Here is a 12,314-nt window from a genome sequence, read left to right on the forward strand (position 1 = left end):
AGGGCAAGCTGAACAGTAATGCCTCCAAATTTTTTATGTGAACACTCATAAAGCTTTCTATTTAAACCAAACATCATTAACATTCAACATCTTTATTATTCATATCTACATATTTCTTTCTCAACATAGTCTCCCTTGTCGACAAACCCATTTTTACCAATTAGATACCAGTTTGTACCTACCATCACTGTAGAATGTATGACATTGTTGATGGAACCATAACCTCACCTCTCCTTCCAACATTTCATGAGTATCAAAGTGAAGTCTTCAAAGGTGTTCTTTAAGTTTTGGAAACATGTGAAAATCAGATGGGGCCAAGTCAGGACTGTATGGAGGATAATCAATGACAGTGAACCCAAGGCATTGGAGTGTTGCAGGTGTTGTAGCACAGGTATGTGGTCTAGCATTGTCATGCTCAAAGAGAGGGTGCTCCACGTGTGGAACTCTTTGAACTCGAAAGTGGCTTACAACATACTGCTTCTCACGCATCGCCATAGTTACATCGCACACAACAATGTTGCATGCTACAGTTAGGCGACCAGTTCGGCAGAGGGCTGCAAATACATAGACATGAAGAATAAAAATGTAAAATGTTCATAATATGTGTTTTATTTTAATAAGCTAAAAGCATTCTAATATAAAAAATTTGGACGTATTACCTTTCAGCACGTCCTTGCACAAATTTATTCTCAAATAGAGAATTGTGCTTTGTTTAGTTTTTTTGGTAAATGTAAGTTAAACCTGACACTTGTTCCATTATGATGAATGCTGCTGTTGGTGTAACAAGTACTGATACTGTTCTTAATGTCCATACCAGATTAGTTGATGTACTTACATGGTGCAGTTAGAACGTGAAATAGTTGTTTGTTTGTTCACAGTGTGCTTGCATATGATCTTAGGTTCCAATTCTCATGGTCTTTTTCTGTAGTGGGAAAATTTTATCTATGTTCTGGGTATTGGATCACAAAAAATAGAAAAAAAATAGAAAAAATAAAATTTGTAGCCAAGAATTGACAGAATGTATGTAAGAATATTATGTTGTTACAAGGCCATATCTGTTACAAATTGGTGACACTACTCTTTAACCCTTCTGCGTGCCGTGGGGGATATACTTGCCCATGAAATGAAATGTTGTGTGGCTAGGGCCTCTTGTCGGGTAGACTGGTCGCCTGGTGCAAGTCTTTTGAGTTGACGCTACTTCGGCGACTTGCGTGTTAATGGGGATGAGATGGTGATGAATACAACACAACACCCAGTCCCTGAGCAGAGAAAATATCTTGATCCAGCTGGGAATTGAACTCGGGCTCCTTTGCATGGCCTTCTACTGCACCAGCTGTTGTTTCTGTTTGTTGGGAAATATAGCCTTCAGGACTGTGGGAAGTATGTGTCCCACGAAACAACAGTGTTTTAATGATTATTGGGAGGTATGGTTACTACCGATGTAGTATCTGGAAGGGGCTTGGGAAGTATACTTACCACAAAATTAATCTGTCATTTGTGGCCCTTGGGAAGCACACTTACCACCAATTTAGGGGTAGCCCAAAGCTTTTGGGAATATGTTTTACCCCCTCTATCTATGCCTGGCATCTTGTGGTAGTACACTGCACAGATGTATGAAAACTGCTGCGACAATCAGTTTCTGTATATTAGAACACATTCTTGTTAGAACACATTTCTTCACTTCTGCAATATACATTATTGTGACCTGTATCAGCTAATACCTTTATTGTGTGATAACGTTTCAAGGATTGTCCCCCCCCCCCTTTTTTTACATGTAATGGCAACACATAAAAGCACACAAAAGGGAAGTGGGAAATCCATGTACCACCAATTTTAATACCTCACAAAGGTGCCATGGTGATAACCACAATAGTTTTTCGTCCTAAATCACAAAAATAAAATTGTCAAAAAATAGTCAATTGATCACATTTCCAATAGGGCAGCATAAAAATTGTCTTCGCTGAGTTACTACAAAAAATGCACCCGCGAAATGGTTAAGGAAATAACATGGTAGCAACATTCTCTTTGTTAGTGTCTTTGTGTGTTTATCCACTATAGTTTACAGTCAATATTTATCATAAAGATTTTGTGTTTGTAATTTAATATTACAATATTATTTTCCCGCTTTAAGCAGAAATTATTGCTGTTTGTTTACCGTGTCTTCAATGTTAGTTTATTGCAAGTTGACAATTGTAGAAATCCTTGAGCTTTATAACAATCAGCAAACAGATTCCCACCACAAAGTCTAATATTATGGGGAAAGTTATTGATCTACGTCAAGGACAGCATCGGTCCTAAGATGGTGTGCTGAGGAAATGCTATTTTGATGTATTTTGCTTCCTATAAACATTTCACAAAAAAAAAATCAGTTTATATGAGAAATGATTTTCTGTCCTCTGTGCAATTTTCCAAATACTATTGGAACCCTTCATTATTGCAAATGATCCTAGCTTTCATAGTTGAATGCTATGGTCAACATCATCAAAGGCTGTGAAGATATCTGAAAATGTGCCTGTGACAAATTCATCATAATCAAGTGCAACAAGGATACTGTTGTAAACTGTGCAATGACTGAGTCTGACTTTCTGCTGCTTCGGAAAAAACTACTTCATTGAGGATGTTATATTTATTCAAGTAATCTGATGTGCCATCTTTCATAATAGATCCTCTTATTTTGCAGAAAGATGAAAGCAACGAGACTTTGGCAGTAATTACCTGTTTTTCTGTGTCACCTTTCTTTAGCAGAGGTACAAATCTTGTTTGTCGTGGATACTCCAGAAAAATCAAAGGATTTCATGCACACTTTGTCAGTTCACATTTATGAAACATGTACAGGTACATTTACAGTGGTTTACATAAAAATAAAATAATGTCTTAGGCCAAGAGAGGATTTAATTTATAATGGCCAACATCCCATTTTTTTAAAAGTGAAACTAATTTACACAAGTACTTCATTCCATTCACAAAGCCCTATTTACTTGGAATAACTCCTGGGGTGGGGGGATGTGAACAGAGTCTAGTGTTGAGTGATATGAACAGTGTCTGGTGTTAAGTGATGATTGTGGAGAATATAGAGTTGCTGCATACTCACTTAAGACAGTGTTATTAGCAACTGAGAGAGTTTGAAAGGGGCCTCATTGTGAATCTCCACATAGCTGGCTGGTCAAATTGTGCAATAAATTTTAATCTTCTAAAAGGGTATCGTGATGCATGCAGTCAAATGCTCTGGATTACAAAAATATATCAGTTGATGATATTTTGTTATTAAAAGACTTTTATATTGTGAGTAAATATATACATGGTCTTTTCAGTTTAGTAATCATCCAGAAAGCCATAATTTGATGTGTTGTTGTTGTTACTGCTGCTGCTGCTGTTGTGGTCCAGAGACTGGTTTGATGTAGCTCTCCATGGTGCTCTATCCTGTGCAAGCTTCTTCGGCTCCAAGCAACTGCTGCACCCTACATCCTTCTGACTCTGCCCAGTGTATTCATCTCTTGGTCTCCCTCTATGATTTTTTCCTCCACGCTGCCGTCCAAAACTAACTTGGTGATCCCTTGATGTCTCAGAACATGTTCTACCAACTGATACCTTCTTCTAGTCAAATTGTACACATTCCTCTTCTCATCAATTCTGTTCGGTACCTCCTCATTAGTTACCTGATCTACCCATCTATATTTAGCATTCTTCTGTAGCACCACATTTCAAAAGCTACTATTCTCCTCTTGTCTAAACTATTTATAATCCATGTTTTACATCCATACATGGCTACACTCCATAGAAATAATTTTAGAAAAGACTTCCTAACACTTAAATCTATACTCGATGTTAACAAATTTCTCTTCTTCAGAAATGTTTTTCTTGCCATTGCTAGTCTATATTTTATATCCTCTCTACTTCAACCATCATCAGTTATTTTGCTCCGTAAGTAGCAAAACTCATCTACTACTTTAAGTGCCTCATTTCATAATCTGATTCCCTCAGCATCACCTGCTTTACTGTCTTTGACAGAATTACAATGTCATCGGCAAACCTCAAAGTTTTTATTTCTTCTCCATGGATTTTAATTCCTACTCCAAATTTTTCTTTTGTTTCCTTTACTGCTTGCTCAAAATATAGATTGAATAACATCGGGGGTAGGCTACAACCCTGTCTCACTCCCTTCCCAACCACTGCTTCCCTTTCATACCCCTTGACTCTTATAACTGCCACCTGGTTTCTATACCAATTGTAAATAGCCTTTCGCTCCCTGTATTTGACCCACAGCCACCTCCAGAATTTGAAAGAGAGTATTCTAGTCAAAATTGTCAAAAGCTTTCTCTAAGTCTACAAATGCTAGAAATGTAGGTTTGTGTTTCCTGAGTCTAAGGTAAGTTGTACGGCCAGTATTGCCTCACAGGTTGCAACATTTCTACAGAATCCAAAATGATCTACCCCAAGGTCGGTGTCTACCCGTTTTTCCATTCAACTGTAAAGAATTCATGTTAGTATTTTGCAGCCCTGACTTGTTAAACTGATAGCTCGGTAATTTTCACACCTGTCAACACCTGCTTTCTTTGGGATTGGAATTATTGTATTCTTCTTGAAGTCTGAGGGTATTTCACCCATCTCATACATCTTGCTCACCAGATGGTAGAGTTTTGTCAGGGCTGGCTCTCCCAAGGCTATCAGTAGTTCTAATGGAATGCTGTCTACTCCCGGAGCCTTGTTTCGACTTAGGTCTTTCAGTACTTGGACAAATTCTTCATGCAGTATCATATCTCCCGTTTCATCTTCACCTACGTCCTATTCCATTTCCATAATATTGCCCTAGAGTACATCGCCCTTGTACAGACCCTCCATATACTCCTTCCATCATACAGTATGTTATCATAAAAGCAAAATATGGAATACACATGAAAAATAAAATACCCTAACAATAAACCAAAAACTGTCTAGGGCATTACAAAGCAGCAAACATACAAATGCAGAGATGAAAGCGAAATTGGGTTACCATAACATAGCTGCAGCAAAAGATATGACACATTTATATCACTGGCCACCAGTTTCAGTATTACTTACTGGCTTTGGCAACAGACATTGCACGTTCCTAGTAAATAACTAAATAAAGATGCACTAGGTTTACTCAAACAGAGGGTGTTTATCCTTTTGACAGACATTAGTTTCAAAAGCACATCTCATTAGAAATCATAAAACTCATTATGTTGTTAAAAGCTGATAACTCTGCTGACTGTGATCATGTTTCTGATTTCTAGGGTTGACTTTTAGGATCTCTATGGTTATCTCAGCAATCAATCAACATCTCAAAGAATTCTTCTGGTGTTGTATCTCACATTTTGGGGAAGATGTTTTGTTGGTCAAGTTTATTGCATGTCTTCTCTGTAGTTAATCTGGTGAGCAAAGAGATATTAGTAAAATTTGTGTATAAACAAAACAGTGCTGCTGATATTTTAATTTCAATGAATGCATATTTATTTTTGTAACTACACACTCATTGATTTAGTTTGCAGTTCACATAGCCCATTACTTTTCATAAAATATGTCAAGAAGCTGTGTAGACTCCATGGAGTCTTAACTTATTTTTACAAGGGGTGGTATTAATACAGATTGTTGAGTAATGACTAATGAGGTGAAACCCACTTTGAAAATGCTTAGCAAAGACTGGCTATGAATGTTCAAGGTTATAGACTATTGCTCGTCCCTCACTGGAACGGACAGTAACTTCTTAAAGTGGCTGACTAGCGCTGTCCACAGTGCCTTTAATTTTCTTTTCTTTTCTTTAACTTGTGCAGGGTATTTTATACAATTTCTTTCCCAAATGTTAAAAAAATATATATATAATAATAACACATAAGTATGGACACACATACCTTTAGAAATAGAGCTATTCTTAACTATTGGCTTTACACTCTTTAATTGACACAGCATTCAACTTTCATACATGCATAAGTGCACACATTTCTTCTCCCCCCCCCCCCCCCCCCCCCCCCCCCCAATAAACCCCAACAAGATCCATTAACTGACAAATTGCCAGATCAAGTAGTGAAGTGTAATGAAAAACAATATGTGAAAACAAAAAGATTTTGATGTGGATATGTGCCCATTTTTGTAAGTGAAATGGAAGTGTCTCCTTGCACTTACAACCAGATGAGAGAAAATGCAGATATTGGTGCGACAGAATTATAAATAAATAAATAAATAATAGCTGTAAAATAAAAGACAAAACATTTATGGAATGAAAATATTATACTACAGCAAGATAAACGGCTTGTTAATTTATAAAATGGATATAGCAATATTTAATTTTGATATGTAGCTTTATTCTCATGGAAATTATATGTATTTGAAACTAGCTGAAAGATGATGGTGCCCTTATGTAATTTGTCTATAAACAACTTTTTATCAGAACATATTGTCACATATATTTTTTTGTTGTTAAAAAAATTAAGAAATTTGGGAAATATTCGTGAAGTTCTTCACAGATGTTAGTCTATTTTTTTCTCTTAGTTCCAGCCATTTCATCTATTTTCAGTGACCCTAAAGCCAACAAACATCAATTACCTCTCAGTCCTTTCACAACATTTCCTCTGTTTTTTACCAATTTCCAGCTTCATTATTATTTCATATTTCATCACACAACTGTTCACAAGGTTCATATAAAACATTTCTTTTTGTGTATAATGAGTCTAATTTTATTGGCAGTCTGATTTATCGTAGCAATCTTGGGTCTCTTGGATTCTCTGACATAAACAACAACAACAAAAAGACAATTTATGTCAGAACAAATTTTAGAATTTACATTGATCCTGAAAATTGATGAGTTTTAGTGATATTTATCTTTAAAATATGTGATAAGGATGTGCATGAACTGTTAGTGAGAGAAATATGTTGATACAATTGAATTTGCAGCTACTGTGAATGACGATCTGTGGGCTATTGAGAAGAAGGGGTCTCTTTTGAGGCATCGACCAAAGACTGTAAAACTGTCATTACAGCCACAAGAATCAAAGAGTCAGGACTCTCAGGTGGCACCAGATGAGGACTGGGAAGTCATATGACAAAAAAAGAGTGGCACTCTTAATGCCATTACACAGTAATCAAACTTTCCTGATGGAAATGACTTTTGAAGCTGCATCAGCTGGATATGGATATGTTCACATATTGTGTATGTTTAAATTTGTTGAGTTCCATAACAGAATGTAAATTCTGTCATGTTTTATTTACATTACATTTTTGTAAGCCAGTGTATAGCTATTTGTTCTTTATATCCATGTCATACTTTTAAGACTATGTTACCTTTACATTGATATTAGAATGAAGCTAAGTTGAGATTTTCATGATGATGTGTGTATTTCACAGCATTTTCTTTGTCACACCTTCTTTCTTCTTTGTCTGAACACATTGTTCAGATTATATTAGGGATGAAACTATTCCCTACTGAATTACTCTCTCTTTTTGTGCAGTGATGTCTGTATTTTCCTTCCAACTTGTCTATAATGAATTTTGAGCCAAAGAAGTACAATAGGTGGCAGTTTGTTTTAAAATCTTGTGAAGTGTTATATTTTTAACAGTTAACTAAAACATTTTGTGAGTAAAATATTTCAAAATATATAAGCTATGCCACCTGTAGTTTACAAAAAAAAAATCCTTTCTGTACACAATAAAGATGATGACTGGTATTTTTTTAAATAAATATTTGTGATGGAATCAGTTTTCATCAGAAGCCAACTTAATAACTGTGATGCAAAATAAAATAATTGGTGCATTTAATGAACTGTTACTATTATCTAAATGTTAAGTGTGTGTTGTAATTATATTGAACTACCACAGTATGGATACTATTCTATCATAGACACATTTTTTATTATTTTTCACAGCATTTACAGCAAATCTTTGCATGTCATGTGTTTCATTTAATAAACCTACAGTTTCTTTTTATGGATGTAGTTCGAATCACCACATATATATATATTGATATGTAACAAAAGAAAAAAATTTATATTCAAGTATGTAGAATTGTGTAACAGATTTACTTCGTGTAACATTCTTATAGCACAATTCTGTGACCATTATACATGAATGAAAAAGATGTATAAGCTTTTGTTGCAAGATTTGTGTGTGTGTGTGTGTGTGTATGTGTATTATAGATTTTTATTTGTGATTACGTATGAAGTAGTTATCTAACAAGAAGTCATCATGATAGTTCCCTTTCCTTCAAGATGTTGATTTAGAACTTCCAGTTATTTGTTGTTGATATTTAGTTAGTAGTTCAGAGAAGAAACTCTGCCATTCATTAGAAGTCATTGAAAAATTTATCAATCTCTGCATTATGTGAATTAGATCTTTGTAAACTCACAGTAGTTTTTGTAGTATTTTGATTTTCACAGCTGTCATATTTCTGTTCATAAATATCTGTGTACTGTAAATTACACATCTGGAGCTATTCATTTTCAGTGCAGTGAATGACTTAGTTAGATTTTTGGAACTCAGAACTGTCTTACTGAGATTCTATCAAAGTTAATCTCTTGTCTTAGCTAAATTCTGTACATCAAATTCTGTTAATTACTGATACTTTTGATTTGAAAACCCACCAGTATCATAAATGAGGCTCTAATGCAAATTTCAGATCTGCTTGCACAAGTATATAGATAGAAATCGTCCACCACAGTCAGCAAATATTCTTGCACTGTTATCTGTTCTCACTTATGTGGTTTGTAATCTTAGCTGCATAACATAATTACCCCTCTGCCTGACATGGCCTTCTGTGAAGGTGGGCAAAATTGAATTGTTGCCATCTTAAAAGGGACTGTTAACAGCTGCTTCATCGCATAAGAACTGATTTAGCCCTTTGTTATAAGTTCTTGAAATTTAAAAGGTTTAGTTGTAAAGACAAATTGGCTTGTTTGGTAACCTCTTGTGATTCTTCTGCCAAAGTGTTTCACCTTTTTGTGATCTGTTGCATACTTTAGTTTTTACATTCGTAATATGAAACAACTGTTCCTAATTAGAATAAGTTTGATATCTCTTAATGTATAATTTGTCTAATTTCACACCCTAGAAGGTTCTCATCTACAACAGGGTGTATGGAACACAGTGAAGTACAGAGAACATGTTTTATATTTAACCAAAGTTTTTTTATTTCATTCCAATAGCAACACATTCATGTTTGTATCACCTATGAAAGAAAACTCTTCGACAATGCTGTCCACTTTCCTCTGTGATGCATTTCTGTTTTTACAGCTGTTCAGTAAGGATGGCATTTTGAAAGATAAATGTCGTCTCTGTGCTATAATTGTTTCAGTCTCTCTAGTGGATGGCATGGCATTCTCATATAAAATATTATGTCATTATATGTAGTGATTATTTATTTGTGCTATGTGCAAACAAGTAGATGATTGTTCCAAGTTCTCTACTGGTATATGAAGTATGGTTTTCACCGTAATATTTGCCTTAGACACATCTTTTATTTTCCTCACAGTAGTTAAAAATATTAGTTACTTAAATAACAGCAGTACTTTCGTATTTATGTATTACCTCCTTTTCTGTTGTGTGTGATAATTTGTCCTCATTGTACGGTTTGTACTAATGTAGGCCTGGAATATCAGAATGTATATGTCAGAATATTTACATCTGCCAAAGGAAATGAGTTTATCAAAACTGAGTATACTTCAGTGGGCATTGAAAGATATACTTGTCACAATACATAGACTAAATGGAATTTAAAATAATTTCAGTTAACAAATTTAGTTCCATTTGAAAGTTTGGAAATATAATATACAACTGTGTCTGAAATGGGAGCGAATTTTTAACAGAAGGTTATTCATAATTCTGAATCAGGAACAGAACTGTGCTGGAAATAAATCTGGAGGACTGAATTTACAACTGAGACTGAATTCCAGACTACTTACTTCTTTATAGTGAACTGTATTAACTGACAGTTAAAAATGAGAGGGGGAAAACTCAGAGAGAAATGTAGACTGCAGATTGTAAATATAAAAGTGGATGAAGGGAGACTGTGAAAGAGAGTGGAGAACAGAGAGATAAGAAGCCAACACTTTGTAGGGGAGCCATTCATCATTTGTGTAGGGTAGGAATACAGGTGTAGGTGAAGTGAAGCTTCAATTTGTATGGAGTGAAAGAATACCCACTGTTTATGTTTCATAGTACACTAGTAAAATCTTGGCTGTGACTGATTCAGGTAGTTTGCCAGTGTTCTTAGATTGTGACAGAGTGCTTGGAAGTTATGTCACCAACAGAAAATGCTCAGCAAAACTTTAATTAGTTGGCAAAGTTTTCATGTAGTCTCACTAGTTATTGCCCCCCCCCCCCCCCCCCTTTGCTTCTCTTGCCACTGGATATTGACAGAGAATCATTTCATGACCTGTGGTTTGTGAACCTTGAGGGGTTCACAAAATATTTCAAGGGGTTCACCAAAACTCTTTTACTATAGTGGCAGATTTAGAGGGTATGGCCTATTTCTGTTTCCTTAGTTTCTGTGACATTGTCATAATAATAATAATTATTAATAATAATAGTAATTATTATTATTATTATTTTAAAACTAAATGAACCCTGTAATGCCCCTTATTACGTATGTGTAACATTGCGAATGTATCACATTATTTCTACAATAAATTAATGTTTACCACAAATGCCTTATTTACAATTATATAACAATGTTAGGAATACATTCGATTAAGCTACAGTGGAAATTTGTTCTGCCAGCTTCTTTGTGTTCTAACAACCATATCACGACCTCATTAAGGAACAGTTACATGGCAGTCAGGCCTTTGATTTTCAACAATAGCCTTCCTCTTTGCTTGTGACAAATGCAGTAATTTGTCAGTTGTGTATCAGAATCATTTTTGTTCACATTAAAATGGATAACTTGTTGAAAAGTGGAAGTTGAAACGGAAAACAGGGTCTAACAAAATCACGAGTTAGTGTTGTGTCAACAGGTCATTCAGCTTCTAATGATGTGTGGCAATCTGACAAAAGATGATAATTACACTATGATTGGATTTTCATATATAGGTGACAAGGGCTTTACAAGACCACAGTGTGTTCTTTGTGATGACATTTTGCTAGCAGTAGTTTGAAACCTTCTCTGCTTCAATGACATTTAGAAACTAAGCACCCCACCCACATAAACAAATCTGCTGGTTGTTATTTATCTTTTTTAAACATGAAAAGCTAACGAGTGGAAAAATGAATTAAATACTTTTGCAACCCCTGCAAACAGTGACAATGAGAACAACCTTGAAGTGTCTTTCGCGTTAGCTACAGAGTTACTAAAACTCCAAAACCTCATTCAGTATCTAAAGATTTAGTGTGACCATGCATCAGTGAAGTAGTGCAGTGCATGCTTGGAGAATATTTCACAAAAAAATCAATATGGTACCAGTGTCTGATAATACGATCAACTGCCAAATTAAAGACAAGTCAAATTATGTCGAAAATGAAATTTTGGAAAGAGTTTATGCCAGTCCTTCTTTTGCAGTGCAACTTGATGAATCAACTGATCTTGCCCATTTAGCTGTTTTGTTACTTTTTGTTTGTTACATTACTGGGGAGTTTGTAGAAGTGGAGCTACTGTTCTGTAGTTCCTTAAGAGAGAACTATGGGAGGAGATATATTTAAGTTAAGCAGTGAATACTTTTGTGAAAATTCAATAGACTGTATGTGCTGTGTAAGCATTTGTTCAGATGGTGCAGACGGGCTGTTATGATGGATTTGTTGTCAAAGTGAATGCTCCTTGGACTCATTGTTGCATTCATAGACAGGCTCTTGTTTGTAAACACTTGCCCGATGGATTGAAATCTGTGTTGAATGATGCAGTGAAAGTAATTGTTATTAATGCTCAGCATACAAATTCCTGCATCTTTGCGGTGCTTTGTGAGGAAATGGGAAGCATTCATAGGTCTTTATTATCTCACACTGAAGATAGGTGGCTATCTCAAGGCAGCACTATTTCCAGACTGAATGAGCTTAAAGCCTTTCATAAAGCAAATTGCATGGAAAATGAAATCTTGCTTCAGACTTTACCTTATTTGGAAGACATTGTCTCAAAAATTAACAGTTTAAACTTATATCACCAGGAGTCAAATCATAAACGTGTTTTGATTGGATACAAACTAAGTGTTTTGACACTCTTCATGACTTCCTGGTGGAAAATCATCTTCCTTTAGACAAAAATTTCAAGAACATGGTTGAAGAACATTTCAAGGAACTTGAGAAAACTTTCAGAAAATATTTCCTGCTATGTCCAACAATATCAATTTGATTTGCAATCCCTTCAAAGAGTCAACAGTTTTAGT

At 35.2% G+C, this 12,314-nt stretch overlaps 1 protein-coding gene across 3 annotated transcripts in view; it reads left to right on the top strand.

Moving 5' to 3' along the window:
* Nucleotides 1–9,349, top strand: part of LOC126457531 (uncharacterized) — a 221,914-nt gene extending 212,565 nt beyond the window's left edge. For all 3 annotated transcript variants that reach the window (XM_050093884.1, XM_050093885.1, XM_050093883.1), the window contains exon 17: nt 6,907–9,349. In XM_050093884.1, the coding sequence (XP_049949841.1) occupies nt 6,907–7,055 (149 nt within the window). In that variant the 3' untranslated portion in view covers nt 7,056–9,349. The remainder of the gene's footprint in view (nt 1–6,906) is intronic.
* The last annotated feature ends 2,965 nt before the right edge of the window (nt 9,350–12,314 follow it).

Source organism: Schistocerca serialis, chromosome 2 (genome assembly GCF_023864345.2).
Source record: "Schistocerca serialis cubense isolate TAMUIC-IGC-003099 chromosome 2, iqSchSeri2.2, whole genome shotgun sequence".
NCBI lineage: Eukaryota > Metazoa > Arthropoda > Insecta > Orthoptera > Acrididae > Schistocerca > Schistocerca serialis.